Source organism: Pelophylax lessonae (genome assembly GCF_965119305.1).
Source record: "Pelophylax lessonae genome assembly, chromosome: 2".
Taxonomy (NCBI): Eukaryota; Metazoa; Chordata; class Amphibia; order Anura; family Ranidae; genus Pelophylax; species Pelophylax lessonae.
The window spans coordinates 488,917,118-488,937,050 of NC_138769.1; the positions used below are offsets into that span (position 1 = coordinate 488,917,118).

General features: G+C 44.4%; 1 protein-coding gene across 1 annotated transcript in view; it reads left to right on the forward strand.

Annotated features, from left to right (window-relative positions):
* STK24 (serine/threonine kinase 24) overlaps positions 1-19,933 on the forward strand; it is a 94,418-nt gene that overhangs the window by 40,027 nt on the left and 34,458 nt on the right. The window contains exons 2-3 of the mRNA XM_082246161.1: positions 3,707-3,937; positions 12,867-12,923. Coding sequence (XP_082102287.1) covers positions 3,707-3,937; positions 12,867-12,923 — 288 coding nt within the window. The remainder of the gene's footprint in view (positions 1-3,706; positions 3,938-12,866; positions 12,924-19,933) is intronic.

Consider the following 19,933-nt stretch of genomic DNA (forward strand, 5'->3'; position numbering starts at 1 on the left):
TATATTAGCACAAATAATACAAAACACAAATTAATAAAGTCCATATAAAGTGCTCTTAGTGCTTCAAAATTCACTCCTTAAGGTACTGCAAACGTGCTTGAAATGTGCTCCCCTGTAGTGTCCCCACTCACTGGAAAGACTTCGTAATGAGCCTTTGTGATATGCTGCACCTAGTCATGTCTGGGTTGGTACATTAGGACGGTGTTACAACTTGATAAGGCTGTTAAAAGCTCTCCGTGACCAAAATTAAAAAAAGGAATCTCCATGGTGAAGTACATAACAATAGTTTATTGAAAAGTAAAATATCCACTTACATATAAAATCAAGCTCTTCCTCCTAACTGTGTACGGCTCGGTGGTTACGGTTGCCTTCCAGCGTGCGTTCCACCAACCGGAAATGACGTTGTACGCTCTGGTATCAGTAGACGCGTTTCGCCCTCCCGCAAGGCATCATCAATAGTACATCATCATTAGGTGTCAAAACTTGTATACACACTATAACAAAATGGAGTGCTAGTTCCTCTTACAGGATTTTTCTTCCAATATTCTTGTGTGTACCCACTTTAAGACTGGGTGGCTTGAATGAGGTACAAAATCCTCGAGTTTACTGTCATTTTAGAGGCACAGTATCAGCCAAACCAGGCTAATGTTACCTTCTGTCATTGGTGCAGTTTTTTTTCCCCATATTTTAAATAGTGGATGTCAAGCCTTTGGGATGAGGTAGATTAGAGGGTTCATGGTATGAAGGTGTGACTAACCGATCACTACCGACTATCTGATGCTGTTAGGTTGGCATGTAGCAACATTCCCAATTATTATTTAAGGCATTTTGTTGAAGGCAAAAGGGTTTCGTCACTGGCATTAAGTGGATTTTATAAAGTAGCTAAAATTCAGTTAGGCAGCATAAACTACACATTCCACCCATTTTTCCTCACCTGCTGCTAGATTGACATTGGGTGCCAAATATTTGTAGCTGTTATTATCTGGCTAGTTCTGCAGCAGAAGTGGGGCCTTTACTGGGGCATGGTTGACACAACCATGTTTAGAGTTGTAAATATGAAAACATGGCATCACTTGGTCAAAAGTGCCTGTTTAACATATATAGATCTATGCCGTTTATCATATGTGACATCATATTATATTTCATATTTATAATATCAGATCATATCATATTTATATAATATTGTAAGTGTGAGGGGTCAGTCCATATATAGCAGATAATTCTGCTCTGGCTTTGTTCCTGATTAGACTGCACTGATATGCTGCACTGATGGACACTGATTGGTACTGATCAGGCTGTGCTTATAATCGGGGCACTGATGATCAGTGCCAATGTGTGCTGTTACAGGATAGCCAGTTATCGGCTTTCCTTTCCTCACATGGTGACGGCACTGAGGAAAGGAAATTCCGATAAGCAGCATTTGTTTACATAGGGTCAGCTACGATTGGACACCGCTGATCACATGGTAACAGGGACACTGTGATTGGCCTTTTACCTCGATCTGCGATCAACTGTGTCCCAAGGACACAGCAATCATGGAGTGCACTTGATGCACTCCCCGAGCTGGATGGCCGTCTTTCAACTATACCGTAGTTGGCAAGTGGTAAAAGAGGATATTCAGTCTGTAAAAATAAATAAAAAATAAATAAATAAAAATTTAAAGTCAGCAGCTACAAACCCTGTACCTGCTGACTTTTAATAAATGGACACTTAGTCAGGTCCATAAATATTGGGACGTAGACACAATTCTAATCTCTTTGGCTCTATACACCACCACAATGGATTTGAAATGAAACAAACATGCTGTGCTTTAACTGCAGACTTTCAGCTTTAATTTAAGGGTATTTACATCCAAATCAGGTGAACGGTGTAGGAATTGCAACAGTTTGTATATGTGCCTCCCACTTTTTAAGGGACCAAAAGTAATGGGATAGATTAACAATCCTAAATCAAACTTTCACTTTTTAATACTTGGTTGCAAATCCTTTGCAGTCAATTACAGACTGAAGTCTGGAACGCATAGACATCACCAGATGCTGGGTTTCATCCCTGATGATGGTCTGCCAGGCCTCTACTGCAACTGTCTTCAGTTCCTGCTTGTTCTTGGGGCATTTTCCCTTCAGTTTTTTCTTCAGCAAGTGAAATGCATGCTCATTCGGATTCAGGTCAGGTCAGGTCATTGACTTGGCCATTGCATAACATTCCACTTCTTTCCCTTAAAAAACTCTGGTTGCTTTCGCGGTATGCTTCGGGTCATTGTCCATCTGCACTGTGAAGCGCCAGCCAATGAGTTCTGAAGCATTTGGCTGAATATGAGCAGATAATATTGCCCGAAACGCTTCAGAATTCATCCATCTGCTTTTGTCAGCAGTCACATCATCCATAAATACAAGAGAACCAGTTCCATCGGCAGCCATACATGCCCACGCCATAACACTACCACCACCATGCTTCACTGATGAGGTGGTATGCTTTGGATCATGAGCAGTTCCTTTCCTTCTCCATACTCTTCTCTTCCCATCACTCTTGGTCTCATCTGTCCATAGGATGTTGTTCCAGAACTGTGAAGGCTTTTTTAGATGTTGTTTGGCAAACTCTAATCTGGCATTCCTGTTTTTGAGGTTCACCAATGGTTTACATATTGTGGTGAACCCTCTGTATACACTCTGGTGAAATCTTATCTTGATTGTTGACCTTGACACACATGCACCTACCTCCTGGAGAGTGTTCTTGATCTGGACAACTGTGTGAAGTGTGTTTTCTTCACCAGGGAAATAATTCTTCGGTTATCCACCACAGTTGTTTTCCAGGGTCTTCCGGGTGGTGTTGGTGTTGCTGAGCTCACCGGTGCGTTCTTTCTTTTTAAGGATGTTCCAAACAGTTGATTTGGCCACACCTAATGTTTTTGCTATCTCTCTGATGGGTTTTTTTTTTTTTTCCAGCCTAATGATGGCTTGCTTCACTGATAGTGACAGCTCTTTAGATCTCATATTGAGAGATGACAGCAACAGATTCCAAATGCAAATAGCACACTTGATATTAACTATATCAATATATAAGATATAAAGTGGGAGGCACATATACAAACTGTTGTAATTCCTACACCGTTCACCTGATTTGGATGTAAATACCCTCAAATTAAAGCTGAAAGTCTGCAGTTAAAGCACATCTTGTTTATTTCATTTCAAATCCATTGTGGTGGTGTATAGAGCAAAAAAGATTAGAATTGTGTAGATGTCCCAATATTTATGGACCTGATTGTATCAGCCTAAGGATCCAGCGCTGTCCTCACCTGTGCTAGTTCTTCTTCATTAGTCTCCAGGTTCCTGGCATCGCCACCCTAACTATAGGCAGCCAGCTATGTGGCTTTCGGCTTCACAGCTGCCTGCACATGCGTGAGCCACGCTGCACTTTATGAAGGGTCCCCCAGTCTTCAGGGACCTGTGATGTAACTGGAGGGTGTTTTAAAGCAGTACTTCCCCTTTTGGGTGGAGCTCTGCTTTAACATTATCAGAACAAGTCTAGCTGAATGTGACTAACTACTACTAGCTGTACCATGGCAAACAAAAAATGTGATCTGCCTCTGCAAGGCGAAGTCAAAAAGGAATTTTAAAAGTTTATCACATAACAGAGCATTGTTCTGTATGCTATTTTCTATAAACGGCATTGATTTTACATCTTTGCATATTTTCTTTGTTTTTCCCAGAATCTGAAAGCAGACCCTGAAGAACTATTCAGAAAGTTGGAAAAGATTGGCAAAGGATCTTTCGGAGAAGTTTTCAAAGGGATTGACAATAGGACTCAGAAAGTTATAGCTATAAAAATCATAGACCTGGAAGAAGCAGAGGATGAAATAGAAGATATTCAGCAAGAGATTACAGTGCTGAGCCAGTGCGATAGTCCTTACGTGACAAAGTATTATGGGTCGTACCTTAAGGTGAGAAATTTAATAGTAGTATTCTCCATTCTCCAAATAAGCTTTTCAATAATTGGATTGTTTTTAACTCTACAGTATAGTTATGTGATTTTTTAAAATTTACATTATCTGTCTTTCTAAAACATGTTTTAGGTTAATTTATTTTAAGTATAATCCATTATGTATTTTAAAGTGATACTAAAGTCTAGTTTTTTTTTTTTTTTTTTTACCATTTAAAATGATCAAACATATACCTACCTCCCCTGTGCAGTGCTTTTGCACAGAGCAGCCCAGATCCTCCTCTTCTCTCATAGACTACTCACTAGCCTTCGGCACCCATAAGCCTCCTAGGGTGGAAAAGTATTTTCCCTTCCCCACTTATTTTGCTGGCCTGCTCGCTAAAGAACACGTTCTCCCGGGGTGTCTTGGCCGTTTACCAGGCACTACCCTTTTGAGGAGTCTCTGGTGAATAAGTGGTCAGTGCCACCTAAGGTGGATCCCCCAGTCTCCAGACTTAACAAGGCTACGCTGATTCCGGTGGAAGACTCACCATCCTTTAAGGACCCAGAGGATAGGAAGGCGGAGGCTGTGGCCCGCAACATGTACGCTATGGCGGGGACTGCGCTACGGCCTGCCTTTGCTTCGGCCGCCTTTGCTTCCGCCCTTGTCACCCAAACGGTGACTGAAAGGGTTAAGCTGCTATGCCGTGATGTGGAGGGCCAGCCTGTCCCTCCTGAATTTGGGGAACTGTTGGACCAAATGGTTCAGGCGCTGCAGTATGCTTGAAAAGCTGCGCTGGAAATTGCTTACCTTTTGGGTCGTCTGTCATTTTCGGCGGTGGTCATGAGGCGTATGTTCTGGCTGAAGTGTTGGTCTGCGGATCAGGCTCCTAAGAAGGCCTTGACGGAATTCCCCTTTCAGGGGGACCGTCTGTTTGGGGCTACCCTGGACGACCTTATTAAAGGTGTTACGGGGGGTAAGAGTACCTTTTTCCTGCAGGCTTCCAGGGGTAGGGGCAGCCAATAAGGCTAAGCCCTTCAAGGCTCCCTCGGGTGCTCCCAAGCATCCCTGGGCTGGGAAAAAGAAGTAACGGTTCCGCCAGACCTGCGGATAAGACCCTATCGGCCTGAAGGTGCACCCTCACCTGTAACGGGACGCCTTTGCCGATTCTCAGACGTGTGGCTGGCCCGGATCCCAGACAAGTGGGTCCGGGTGGTTGTGCGCTCCGGATACAAGATCGCGTTTCGATCCGTTCCTCCGGTCAGGTTTTTCCCTTCCAATGTCCACCTATCCCCGGATCGCTTGCGAGCGCTCTATGGAGCAGTGCAGGACTTGCTACAGCAAGGAGTGATAGTGTCTGTTCCGCACGCGGACCGCTTACATGGGTTTTATTCCAACCTGTTCACGGTTCCCAAGAAGGAGGGCAAGGTGCGGCTGATCCTGGACCTAAAGGCTCTGAATGTATTCGTGCGCGCTCAAAAGTTCAAGAAAAGTTCAGAGATGTCTACCTTCACCATGAGTTCTCTGGAGGAGTTTGGTTGGGTCGTGAACCTTCAAAAGTCAATTCTGACCCCTTCCATGAGACTGGTCTATCTGGGCCTGACCTTGAACTTGTCCTCTGCCAGGGTGTTTCTTCCTCCGGAAAAACTCCAGAAGATCCAGTCAGCGGTTCGTTTGTTGATGTCTCCAATGACTGGCCGTTCCTTCGAACCTGTATGAGAATACTGGGACTGATGGTGTCCTCCTTCGAGGTAGTCCCATTCGCTCAGTTCCACATGAGGGTTCTTCAAAAGGAAATTCCTCTCAAGTGAAACAAACAACCGAATTCTCTGGATTCTCTGATTTTGGTTAAGCCACAGGACCAGAGAGTCCCTGGTCTGGTGGCATCGGTCCCCGATGTTTCAGTCGGGAAAATCCTTTCTCCCTATATACTGGACAGTTGTCACCACGGCGTCTGCCTGGGTGGGGGGTCCTCAATCAGGACTCGGCTCAGGGAGTCTGGTCCCTGGAGGAATCTCGATTGCCGATCAGTGTCCTGGAGCTGAGAGCGATTCGGCTTTGCCGGACGAACTGGGCCGACCGTCTGGAGGGTTGTCCCGTGCGCATTCAATCGGACAATGCCACGGCCGTGGCTTACGTCAATCACCAAGGGTTCACCAAGAGTGTCCTTGCAGCCCTGGAAGTGGCGGACATTCTACGTTGGGCGGAGCGCCATGTTCCAGCTCTCTCCGCGGTGCACATTCCGGGAGTGGAAAATTGGCAGGCGGATTACCTCGGCCGCCAGGCCTTGGATGCAGGGGAGTGGTCCCTGCATCCGGAGGTGTTTCACCAGTTGTGCCTTCGCTGGGGCACTCTGGACATGGATCTGTTTGCGTCTCGAATCAACAGAAAGGTACAGAGGTCTGTGGCCCGCTCCCGAGACCCTCTGGCAGACGCGCTGGTGGCCCCCTGGGGCCAGAACCGGCTGGTGTATGCCTTTCCTCCTCTCAAGTTGCTGCCAAGACTTCTTCGCAGGATAAAGTCAGAAGAATTTCCAGTCATTCTTGTGACTCCAGACTGGCCTCGTCGCGATTGGTACGCCGACCTGGTCAGGCTTGTCACAGACGCCCCGTGGAGATCTTCCATCAGGGGCCAATCTTCCATCCTGCTTTACAGCCTTCGGGGGAAGTATGTACAAACCTGCGTGTGGGATTTGATACAGGTGTTTGTATTAAGGGTGCTGCTGGATTTTTTTGTTTAAATAGGAAACACTTGTAAAGAATATTTGGGGGAGATTTACTAAAACTGGTGTACAGGCACTATGCTATCTATGTGAAACGTAAAAAAAACATTTTTTGGGCTGGAGTTACACTTAAAAAATGTACCTGTTCCAACTTGCAAATTCAACTTAAGAACAAACCTACAGAACCTACCTTTGTTTGCACTAGTTTTAGTAAGGCCCCTTTCACACGGATGTTGCGATCGGTCGGCCTGTCAGTTTTTCATTCTTCTCTATAGAGCGGCAGATGTCAGCGGACATGAGTCCACTGACACCCGCCAGCATCCGAACTGGTCCACTAAAAACAGCGGCGGATCGGATGACAGTCGGATGAAAACGGACAGGCGGTCCATTTTCATCTGAACACCCCATAGAGAACAGCGGCTATGTCTGTGTCCGCTCTGCATCAGCGAAGAGATCCCCTGCTGAGTGCTCAGATCCGATGCCGGCGTCTGCCCCATATAAAAGGGACCATCATCAGGCCCACTGAACAAAGTAAGGTGCACTAGCAGTTATATCAAGAATATGATCCCTTTTTTTTTTTTTTTAACACAACTGCAAACCTCTGTTTGGCTGTTGATAAAAGGGCCAAACAAGAGAGACATCATTACTAAGCCAGTGATGAAGTAAATGTTCAAAGGTGTGACTATGAAATATGAAGGCATGGGTGGAGGCATCAGTGTGACCTGTCATTTCCAGGGTGTTGCTGCATAGCTTTTTCCTGCTTTAAAAAAAACCATAGCTAATAAAATGACATTTATATTAAGTAATGTTCTGGGATTCAGATAAACAATTTCAATGTGCTTTAGGTTTGTATCCATATTACTCTATGTAAGGGTTGTCGATTTGGAAAGAGCAGGCTGCTTGGTTGCTTGAAGGAGCCCACTGAGTAGCTACACAAAAAAAAAAAAAAAAAATTATGTTTCAGAATAAGAAATGCACAGATACCCAGATGGAACAAGAAACAACACTAACGTGTTCTTGGTAGGAATGTAGCCATGCCGTTTAAATAAATGTGAAAATGCAAGAGACCTATTTTGCTGCACTTGTAGCCAAATGAAGTGATACATTTATTTCTAAGCCCATGATGTGTTGTTATAGAGAGTGGAGAGCTTAGGAATCAAAGCTATTGCTAGAGAGGTGGGGAAAATACCCCCTGGACTGGTTGTCACGAGAGCAAACTGCCCAGAAAGAGGACAAAGTGCAGATACATCATCGTAGTCTCAGTATTCTTTCCTTCATTCCCTTATAATTTTTCCAAAGCACAAGCTGCCTGCCTTTTTCTGGCTAAAATTATTTTCCGATCAATCCTACTTTACTTACCATCAAATTTACCCATTTTAAATGATGGTGTACTGTGAGGCATGACTTCATTTCTGCAGTAGGCCAACAATATTACCTAAAATTAGAAATAAATATCTTTCTATAGAAGATATCAAAAGTCAGTGTATGTTTGTTTTTTTTCTATGCTTAGATACCATGGGGTACAGATGGTGGGTTTTTACATTTTATGCTTTGGCCAGAATTTTTTAGACTAAGCCTTCCTTTTAATTTTTCACTATTTACCTTTTTTCCATTTTCAATGATTTTTATTGAAAATTTTACAAAATGCACATAGAAATCAGTAAAGAATAACAACGAGCAGTGGTATAACAGTATCAAACAACAGCCAATACGGCCCTAGGAGGCCAACACAATAATGTAGTAAAGGTCACTACTTACCATCTTGATGCAAACTCCACCCCCCTCACCACTGCTACCTCCACCTAACCATCTTGCTCCTAAAGTAGGCACCTACCCTGACTGAAGTATGCATATAGGGCACATATTATAACTTCTGCTTGATTGCAATGCTACTTAATAGTACACATCATTTGAAGGATAAATTCACCTTTTGGAACATATTACATGTTCCATCCGTATTTAGGGTGGAACATGGAACATGTTCCTGCAGCAGCCTCTGTGTTGGAGCTAACAACACAGACGAAAAGCAATACATAAAGAGGTGCTGCTATGGCCACCCTAATGGGGGTCTTTGTATTAGGCAGACTCCCAGTGAAGCCAAAACTGAATTATTGTTAGGGTACCATATACATACAGTGCCTTGCGAAAGTATTCGGCCCCCTTGAACTTTGCGACATTTTTTGCCACATTTCAGGCTTCAAACATAAAGATATAAAACTGAATTTTTTTGTGAAGAATCAACAAGTGGGACACAATCATGAAGTGGAACGAAATTTATTGGATATTTCAAACTTTGTTAACAACTGAAAAATTGGGTGTGCAAAATTATTCAGCCCCTTTACTTTTAGTGCAGCAAACTCTCTCCAGAAGTTGTGAGGATCTCTGAATGATCCAATGTTGACCTAAATGACTAATGATGATAAATAGAATACACCTGTGTAATCAAGTCTCTGTATAAATGCACCTGCACTGTGATAGTCTCAGAGGTCAGTTTAAAGCGCAGAGAGCATCATGAAGAACAAGGAACACACCAGGCAGGTCCGAGATACTGTTGTGGAGAAGTTTAAAGCCGGATTTGGATACAAAAAGATTTCCCAAGCTTTAAACATCCCAAGGAGCACTGTGCAAGCGATAATATTGAAATGGAAGGAGTATCAGACCACTGCAAATCTACGAAGACCTGGCCATCCCTCTAAACTTTCAGCTCATACAAGGAGAAGACTGATCAGAGATGCAGCCAAGAGTCCCATGATCACTCTGGATGAACTGCAGAGATCTACAGCTGAGGTGGGAGACTCTGTCCATAGGACAACAATCAGTCGTATACTGCACAAATCTGGCCTTTATGGAAGAGTGGCAAGAAGAAAGCCATTTCTTAAAGATATCCATAAAAAGTGTTGTTTAAAGTTTGCCACAAGCCACCTGGGAGACACACCAAACGTGGAAGAAGGTGCTCTGGTCAGATGAAACCAAAATCGAACCTTTTGGCAACAATGCAAAACGTTATGTTTGGTGTAAAAGCAACACAGCTCATCACCCTGAACACACCATCCCCACTGTCAAACATGGTGGTGGCAGCATCATGGTTTAGGCCTGCTTTTCTTCAGCAGGGACAGGGAAGATGGTTAAAATTGATGGGAAGATGGATGGAGCCAAATACAGGACCATTCTGGAAGAAAACCTGATGGAGTCTGCAAAAGACCTGGGACTGGGACGGAGATTTGTCTTCCAACAAGACAATGATCCAAAACATAAAGCAAAATCTACAATGAAATGGTTCACAAATAAACATATCCAAGTGTTAGAATGGCCAAGTCAAAGTCCAGACCTGAATCCAATCGAGAATCTGTGGAAAGAACTGAAAACTGCTGTTCACAAACGCTCTCCATCCAACCTCACTGAGCTCGAGCTGTTTTGCAAGGAGGAATGGGCAAAAATTTCAGTCTCTCGATGTGCAAAACTGATAGACACATACCCCAAGCGACTTACAGCTGTAGTCGCAGCAAAAGGTGGCGCTACAAAGTATTAAGTTAATTGAATAATTTTGCACGCTCAATTTTTCAGTTTTTTATTTGTTAAAAATGTTTGAAATATCCAATAAATTTCGTTCCACTTTATGATTGTGTCCCACTTGTTGTTGATTCTTCACAAAAAATTACAGTTTTATATCTTTATGTTTGAAGCCTGAAATGTGGCAAAAGGTGGCAAAGTTCAAGGGGGCCGAATACTTTCCCAAGGCACTGTATTTCATTGATTTCCAGCTCCAATGTTATCAACTTGTATGGTTTCTGTAGATGGCCTATTTTATAGGCCAAAATATTTGTAGATTGTTTTAGAATTATTATGGTATGTAGAGGTCAGAAGTCTCTGTTCAGATACAATACAGGGGTGACGGAACATCTGCTATGTCTGTGTACATAGTACAGACATTTCTATTGTCCATCTCCCAATCTGAAATGATAAACATGACAAACCATTATATTCTCTAGGGAGCTGCTCAGCCATTCACATTGTATTCTATGTATAAATACAAAGCTTCCTCTGACTGCCAGAGGCGGAGATTGCAATCTCATCCACCCACATCTCAGCCAGTCAGGGAAAGCTTTGTATTCATTTGTATAATACAAAGCTGCCTGTAAATGGCTGAGCAGTGCTCAGCTTGACTCTATATTTTTTTTTTTTTCCAGGAGTGGGATAGGAAGCCCCTGTCGCACTGTTGGAACACAACTCTGTTTACTGTATGTTGATGAGGTTGTATACAATGCGTACAGTAAGCACCTCTGTTTCTGCAGTAAAAAGTTATTTTGGGAAAGCTTGGAATGTACAGACTTTTTAAAGGAACAATAAATGTGGAGTTAAGCTTTAAATCACTTTTTTGCTGGACTTTTAATTGAAGTAGGACCCAACTGTGATTGTTACGAAAGAGTTCGAAATTAGTTGGTAGTATATAGAAACAAGAAGTTGTTCATTAATGATAGCCCAAACTCTAAGTAAAATCTCCCTTTTTGAGTCAAGAGGGCACAAAGGCGGGAAGATAATGGCAATTGATCTTTGTCATGTAGCATGCTGAAAGTTGGATTTCATTTTTTGACCTTCAGCAGCTCTGGTTCTTGGGTTCTAGCCCCAGCAGAGTTAACTTTGAATATCTGATATCAGCACTGTTGCTCACAGCCACAGTGGCTTCAGGTCATTGAATTTTAGTGGCAGGAAGAAAATCCCACTGCCAGTGCATCAAGGAGCAGCAGAGTTTTGGCAGAAAAAAACGCTTGCCGCTGCTAAACATGCCTAAACATTAGACATGTTGACCGCATGAGTGTTCATTTATCTCAGTGGCCAGAATAAATTCTTATTCTAGTCAATGGAGTAAATTAACATCCCAGGTCTTGACGTCTGTAAACGGGCCTAAAAGCTTGTAAAAACTTTAGACACTTTTACAAGTGTCAGGCTTTTTTCTGCAAAAATGCTACTGCCAGGAGGAAAGGCTTTTAGGAGAGTTTGCAAAATGTCCTGTGTGCATGAAACCTAAAAAAGGAAAGCAGTGGAACAGGCTTTTTACAGGTCATAGGTTTACGCTTACTTTAGGCTTCATGTACACTACAGCTCCTAAACTTGAGTTTAGGGGCTTTTGTTTTTTTAGCCAAAGCTCATAACCTCAACTCCATAAAAGTCTGTGTGTCATTGTACATAAAGGCTTTTAGGATGGTTTAGGAGCTTTAACCTCCCTCTCCTGAACACGGAAGAACTGCTTTCAGGATAGCAATGTTTTGCCTGCCGGAAAACGGGAACATTTGCTTATTCCCATGGCCGGGGGTCAAAGTAGGCTGTGTGTACATGAAACGTTATTTAGGTCATCTTAGTGGGCTGCTCTTCCTAGCACGGAATACTTTTCCCTGAAGTTAACTAATCAAGTTCTAAACACAGATTGAGAGGTATTCCTAGAGATGCTGGCTGCTACCCTCTCCATAAGGGGTCTTTTACACGGGGCGGAGCGTATTTTACTCCGCTCAGGCACTTTTTTTTTTACACGGACACGAATGACACTCTGGAGTGTCCGTTCCATATGTCCGTTTATCATCCCATCCGTTTGCGGATGATAAACTGAGATAATGTATGTCAATGGGATTGCGGATGTTAGTGGATGACACCGCTGACATCCGTTTTCGCGTCCGTTCCGTTTTTTTTAACAGAAGAAAAATAGGGTTCGCTTCCGTTCCAAAAAACAGAACTGATCGGAAAGGACGCAAATCGGATGTCAGCGGATGACCAATCCCATTGACATGCATTATGTCCGTTTTTCATCAGCAATCGGCCGTGTGAAAGGACCCTAACAGTTTTCTTTCCATAGACAGCCTTGCCCCTGCAGTTTCCTTCTTTCTATGTGAATCTGTTGTGATGTATGGTTGCTTTTACTATGGTGGTTGACAGGTGTGGCGAGATCCCTTAAATCAGGCCCTTTCAGCCTAAACATGCATGTCTATGATGGTAACACTATGATGGTAACCCTTGGAAATGTCTTGTTTTGTTTTTGTGTTGCCTAGACAGTTCCTTTAAGCGAGGCAGTTTTGTGAGACCTATGTCGCTCTAGAGAAATTAAAAATTGGCATGCTTAACCACACAATTACTGTAGCACGTCTAATTACTTGAAATTAACTTCTATAAAATGTGGCATAGTATAAGACTTTAATAATGAATATTGCATATGATGATTAATATGGATTATTTTTGTAGGACACAAAATTATGGATTATAATGGAATACCTCGGAGGAGGATCTGCTTTGGATCTGGTGTGTATAATTAAACTTTATTTTTTTTTAATCTTAAATGTGTCATGTGTAACATATCTCTAATTACAGTCTTCTGAATTCAATTCTTCTCAAAAGTATTATTTTCATCCTCATCAAACTACACATTTCTGACGATTGGAGCTGATTATTTAAGTTTGCTAATCAGATGACATCTGAAGAAAACAAATGGACTGCATACCTATAAATAGATTTGTAGAGGCAATTAACCGCTTCCATACAGAGCAGTTAGACACCCTTCCTGCCCAGACCAATTTTCAGCTTTCAGCACTCTCACACTTTGAATGACAATTGCTCAGTCATGCTACACTATAACCAAACAAAATTTTTATCATTTTTTTCACACAAATAGAGCTTTCTTTTGGTGGTATTTGATCACAACTGGGGTTTTTTTTTTTCGTGATATATGCAAAAAAAGAGCAAAAATTTTGAAAAAAAACCACTTTTTTTTAGTTTCAATTATGAAATTTTGCAAAAAATAAATTTTTCTTCATACATTTGGGCCAAAATGTATACTGCTACATGTCTCTGGTAAAATTAACCCAAATTAGTGTATATTATTTAGTCTGTGTGAAAGTTATTGAGTCTAGAAGCTATGGTACCAATTACTGAAAATTGATCACACCAGATGTACTGACTGCCTATCTCCTTTCTTGAGGCCCTGAAATGTCAGGACTGTACAAATACCGACCAAATGACCCCTTTTTGTAAAGTAGACAGTCCAAGGTATTTAGTAAGAGGCATGGTGAGTTTTTTGAAGTTGTAATTTTTTCCCACAATTCTTGGGAAAATGAAGAAAAAATTTTTTTTTTCTTTTTTTTCCCACAAAGTTGTCAATTTATAAGCTATTTCTAACACATAGCATGTACACAGCAAAAATTACACCCAAAAATACATTCTGCTACTCCTTCCGAGTATGGCGATACCACATGTGTGAGACTTTTACACAGCCTGGCCACAAAAAGAGACTCCACGTCCAAGAAGGCGTTCTAGGAGCATAAATACACATAAAACTTTCTTACTACCTATCACACTTTTCAAGGCCCTAGAGCACCAATACAATTGAAAAGTCCACAAAATGATCCCATTTTGGAAAGCAAACACTCCAACGTATATTCTATGAGGCATTATGGGTCGTTTGAACATATCATTTTTTTCCACAGGTTTTTGGAAAATGTGGGAAAAAAATGAAAACTTTTTTTTTTTACACAAAGTTGTCAATTTATAGGATATTCCTAACACATAGCATGTACACAGCAAAAATGACACCCCAAAATACATTCTGCCACTCCTCCTGAGTATGGCAATACCACATGTGTGAGACTTTTTCACAGCCTAGCCATATAGAGGGGCCGAACATCCAAGGAGCATCATCATGCATCCTAGCCACTTGCCTAGGCCTATTTTTGACATTTGGTGTTTACAAGCTAAAATCAGTTGTTTTGCTAGAAAACTGCTTAGAACCCCCAAACATTATATATTTTTTTTTAGCAGAGACCCTAGAGAATAAAATGGAGATTATTGCACTATTTTTTATCACACCGTATTTGCGTAGCGGTCTTCCAAACGCAGTTTTTTTGGAAAAAATTCACTTTTTTTAAAAAATAAGAAACCAGTAAAGTTAGCCCAATTTTTTTCCATAATGTGAAAGATAATGTTACGCCGAGTAAATAGATACCCAACATGTCATGTTTCAAAATTGCGCACGCTCACGGAATGGTGACAAACTTTGGTACTTAAAAATCCCCATAGGCGACAATTTAAAAATTTCTACAGGTTGCCATCTTTGAGTTACAGAGGAGGTCTAGGGCTCAAATTATTCCCCTTGCTCTAACGATCGCGGCGATACCTCACATGTGTGGTTTGAACACCGTTTACATATGTGGGCGGCAATGTTCCCTCTAATTTTTTACTGAGCTGAGCAAATAAAAAAATTTCTGAGCGCAAACCTTTAGATTGAGCAATGGGGGGGGGGGGGGGGGGGACGTCAATGCAGAGTGACCAGCTTGCCCCAATCAACTGCAGAGTGCCACAGCAATGCCCCCAATAAACTGCAGAGTGCCACAGCAATGCCCCCAATAAACTGCAGAGTGCCACAGCAATGCCCCCAATAAATTGCAGAGTGTCACAGCAATGCCCCCAATACATTGCAGAGTGTCACAGCAATGCCCCCAATACATTGCAGAGTGTCACAGCAATGCCCCCAATACATTGCAGAGTGCCACAGCAATGCCCCCAATACATTGATTGCAGAGTGCCACAGCAATGCCCCCAATAAACTGCAGAGTGCCACAGCAATGCCCCCAATACATTGCAGAGTGCCACAGCAATGCCCCCAATACATTGCAGAGTGCCACAGCAATGCCCCCAATACATTGCAGAGTGCCACAGCAATGCCCCCAATACATTGCAGAGTGCCACAGCATTGCCCCCAATAAACTGCAGAGTGCCACAGCAATGCCCCCAATAAACTGCAGAGTGCCACAGCATTGCCCCCAATAAACTGCAGAGTGCCACAGCATTGCCCCCAATAAACTGCAGAGTGCCACAGCATTGCCCCCAATAAACTGCAGAGTGCCACAGCATTGCCCCCAATAAACTGCAGAGTGCCACAGCATTGCCCCCAATAAACTGCAGAGTGCCACAGCATTGCCCCCAATAAACTGCAGAGTGCCACAGCATTGCCCCCAATAAACTGCAGAGTGCCACAGCATTGCCCCCAATAAACTGCAGAGTGCCACAGCATTGCCCCCAATAAACTGCAGAGTGCCACAGCATTGCCCCCAATAAACTGCAGAGTGCCACAGCATTGCCCCCAATAAAATGCAGAGTGCCACAGCAATGCCCCCAATAAAATGCAGAGTGCCACAGCAATGCCCCCAATAAAATGCAGAGTGCCACAGCAATGCCCCCAATAAATTGCAGAGTGCCACAGCATTGCCCCCAATAAATTGCAGAGTGCCACAGCATTGCCCCCAATAAATTGCAGAGTGCCACAGCAATGCCCCCAATAAATTGCAGAGTGCCACAGCAATGCCCCCAATAAACTGCAGAGTGCCACAGCATTGCCCCCAATAAACTGCAGAGTGCCACAGCATTGCCCCCAATAAACTGCAGAGTGCCACAGCATTGCCCCCAATAAACTGCAGAGTGCCACAGCATTGCCCCCAATAAACTGCAGAGTGCCACAGCATTGCCCCCAATAAAATGCAGAGTGCCACAGCATTGCCCCCAATAAAATGCAGAGTGCCACAGCATTGCCCCCAATAAAATGCAGAGTGCCACAGCATTGCCCCCAATAAAATGCAGAGTGCCACAGCAATGCCCCCAATAAAATGCAGAGTGCCACAGCAATGCCCCCAATAAAATGCAGAGTGCCACAGCAATGCCCCCAATAAAATGCAGAGTGCCACAGCAATGCCCCCAATAAAATGCAGAGTGCCACAGCAATGCCCCCAATAAAATGCAGAGTGCCACAGCAATGCCCCCAATAAAATGCAGAGTGCCACAGCAATGCCCCCAATAAAATGCAGAGTGCCACAGCAATGCCCCCAATAAAATGCAGAGTGCCACAGCAATGCCCCCAATAAAATGCAGAGTGCCACAGCAATGCCCCCAATAAAATGCAGAGTGCCACAGCAATGCCCCCAATAAAATGCAGAGTGCCACAGCAATGCCCCCAATAAAATGCAGAGTGCCACAGCAATGCCCCCAATAAACTGCAGAGTGCCACAGCAATGCCCCCCCGCGACCCCGTGCACTTACCTCACGGACGGTCACGGCACTCTGTCTTCAGTCCCCGGCTTCCAGCTTCCCGCGTCTCCATCCTCCCGAGTCCCGGCGCCTCCTCCTCGGCCAATGGCATGAAGTTGGCCTTTCGGCCAATCAGGAAGCGGGAGGACCCGCTCCCTGATTGGCCAGGAGGAGGATCCGTATGACAATAGCGAATTTTCATTCGCTATTGTCACACGATGGGCGTGCTCTCGGGGTGCACGCTCTGCTCCCTGGCCGCTCCGTCTGCGGCTGCGCCGTCTAACTAGGTGCTTGCGCGGGACGTAATTTCCACTGCGCGACCGCGCACGCGCGCACCTTAAAGGGAACACTGGTGGGCGGGGTTTCTGTATGCATTCGCTTCTGCGCGCGAGCTAACGGGGACAGGGCGCTTTAATTTTTTTTTTTTTTTTTTTTTACTATTTATTTTATTTATTATTTTTTATTTTTACACCGTTTAAAAAAAAAAAAAAAAATTGATCATTTTTATTTCTATTAAAAGAAATGTAAATATTCCTCTTAATAGAAATAGGCACGACAGGACCTCTTTTTTGTGAGATCTGGGGTCAAAAAGTCCTCAGATCTCACAAGTACACTAAAAGATAGAAAAAAAAAAAAAAAAATAATAATTATAATATAAAATGAAAAAAAAAAAAAAAAGGACCTTTAAACTGGTTGCTAGGCAACAACATTTTCCGTAGCTCCGGTCCTCCAAGACCATAGAGTCAAGTGAGGGCAAGCTTGCCCTCACTCGACATCCTGTCTGTGAGGATTCGGGACCGGATCGTTTTCCCCGCTGCCGGCGGGTCCGGTAAGCGGGGAAAAGGACCGGAACGCGTCGGGAGGGGGGGGGGGGGCGCCTCTTCCGCCATCCCGGAAGGGTGATCCCACGGCGAATCCGCCGCTGGGACCACCCTTATCGGAAAGCCAACCGTCCACCGTTTAAAAAAATACCAGGGTTATGGCAGCTATCTGCTACCATAACACCGGTATTTAGGTTTAAACGGACGACGTATATAAACCTTTTTGGACTTGGACATGGTGGCTGTATGAAGGGTGACAGGTACTCGGGTACTTTGTTGGGCAGGTGACAGGTACTCTGGTACTGATGAGCAGGTGGCAGGTACTCGGGTACTCCGATAGGCAGGTGACAGGTACTCGGGTACTCTGATGGGCAGGTGACAGGCAGGTGATAGGTACTGATGAGTAGTACTCACTGACTGATAGGTGATAGGTGATACTGTACTGATGGGTACTGATGATCAGTACTGATACGTGATAGGTACTGATGAGTACTGATGAGTAGTGATGGGTACTGATGAGCAGGCGGCAAGTACTTGGGTACTTCAGGCGTCAGGTACTCTGATGAGCAGGTGGAAGGTACTCGGGTACTCTGATGGGTAGGTGACAGGTACTCAGGTACTCTGATGACGGGTACTCCGTTGACAGGTACTCAAAGTACCCGAGTACCCGTCATCAAAGTACCCGAGTACCCGTCATCAGAGTACCCGAGTACCCGTCATCAGAGTACCCGAGTACCCGTCATCAGAGTACCCGAGTACCCGTCATCAGAGTACCCGAGTACCCGTCATCAGAGTACCCGAGTACCCGTCATCAGAGTACTCGAGTACCTGTCATCAAAGTACCCGAGTACCCGTCATCAGAGTACCCGAGTACCCGTCATCAGAGTACCCGAGTACCCGTCATCAGAGTACCCGAGTACCCATCATCAGAGTATCCGTCATCAGAGTACCCGAGTACCTGTCATCAGAGTACCCGAATACCTGTCACCAGCCCATCAGAGTACCCGAGTACCTGTCATCTGAGTACCTGATGACAGGTACTCGGGTACTTTGATGGGCTAGTGACAGGTGCTCTTTATTGGGGGGGGGGGGGCAATCAGTGTGTTTAGGATGCACTGTAGTTGGTAACTAGCTGTTACCACAATCTCCTCCTCACACAGGATCAGTGTGTGAGGAGGAGAACACGGTGACAGCTAGTTACTGTGTTCTCTGTTGACATTTGTGACCGGCTGTGATTGGACACAGCCGGTCACGTGGTAAAGAGCCAATTTCATTGGCTCTTTACCTAGATCGGGGATCGACTCTGTCCGAGGGACGAGCCTCGTCCCCGATCGCTGCTCTGCGCGCCCCCGGGGGCGCGCATTGCAGAGAGAACGAGCGGCTCGTGCTGGAGCCGCTCATGTGATCGGCTGTGATTGACACAGCCGATCACGTGGTAAACAGCCAATTTCTATTGGCTGTTTACCTTGATCAGTGATGGGCTATGTCCGAGGGACGAGCCTCATCCCTGATCGCGCCGCTGCGCGCCGCCGGGGGCGCGCAGTAGCAGCTAGAACGGGCCGACGTCATATGACGGCGGCCCGGATCTAGACAACCACCTTGCCGACGTCATTTTACATGACTCGGTAAGGAAGTGGTTAATCATTGTCTACTTGTTGGTGGCTGTTCTGCTTTCTTGGCTAAAGCTTGGTTCTGATTTTACTGTTGGCCGTTAATGGAATTAGGGGCTACCATGATCGTACTCTGTTAGGAAGAGCAGTATATGTTCAAGACCTTTTGGTTAGTTTGGAAGGACTCCTAATAACTGTGACCTTATGTACCACCCATACTTCTAAAACAACAAAAACAGCTGTGATGGGGTTCTCTAATTGGACAAGACGGAGAGCCCATTTTAATGAAAAGCATAATTTGTTTCCATCTATCCATTTTTAACCGATCGCCAGCCATCCTGGTGCTCACTGTGACTCCTTTTCTGGACTACTAGTTTACATTTGATCCATTATTTTAGGAACTGTATAGTCATTTTCATTTCCATCTTTTGGCCAAATGTTGTGGCCCCTGACATAGATAAATGTGTTCTCACCTTTTAAATATAAAAATAAAAGCCTCATTTTTTTAACCGTTTGCCGACCGCCGCACGACGATATACGTCGGCAGTCAGCCCCGGCCAGGCAAAGTGACGTGTATATATACGTCACTAGCCTGTCACTTGCTTGGGAGCCAATGGCGAGCGCGCGCCCGCGGAGGCGCGCTCCCGCCCTGGCTCGTTCCCCAGCTCGTTTCCCAGCAAGTCCGTGCGTGTGACCGGCGGACCCGATGTCCACCGGTCACTTGCCGATCGTCGGTGCAGAGGGAGAAAGTCAGGCGGCTGATGTAAACAAGCCGCCTGTCATTCTCCCCTGTGTAGAAACAGTGATC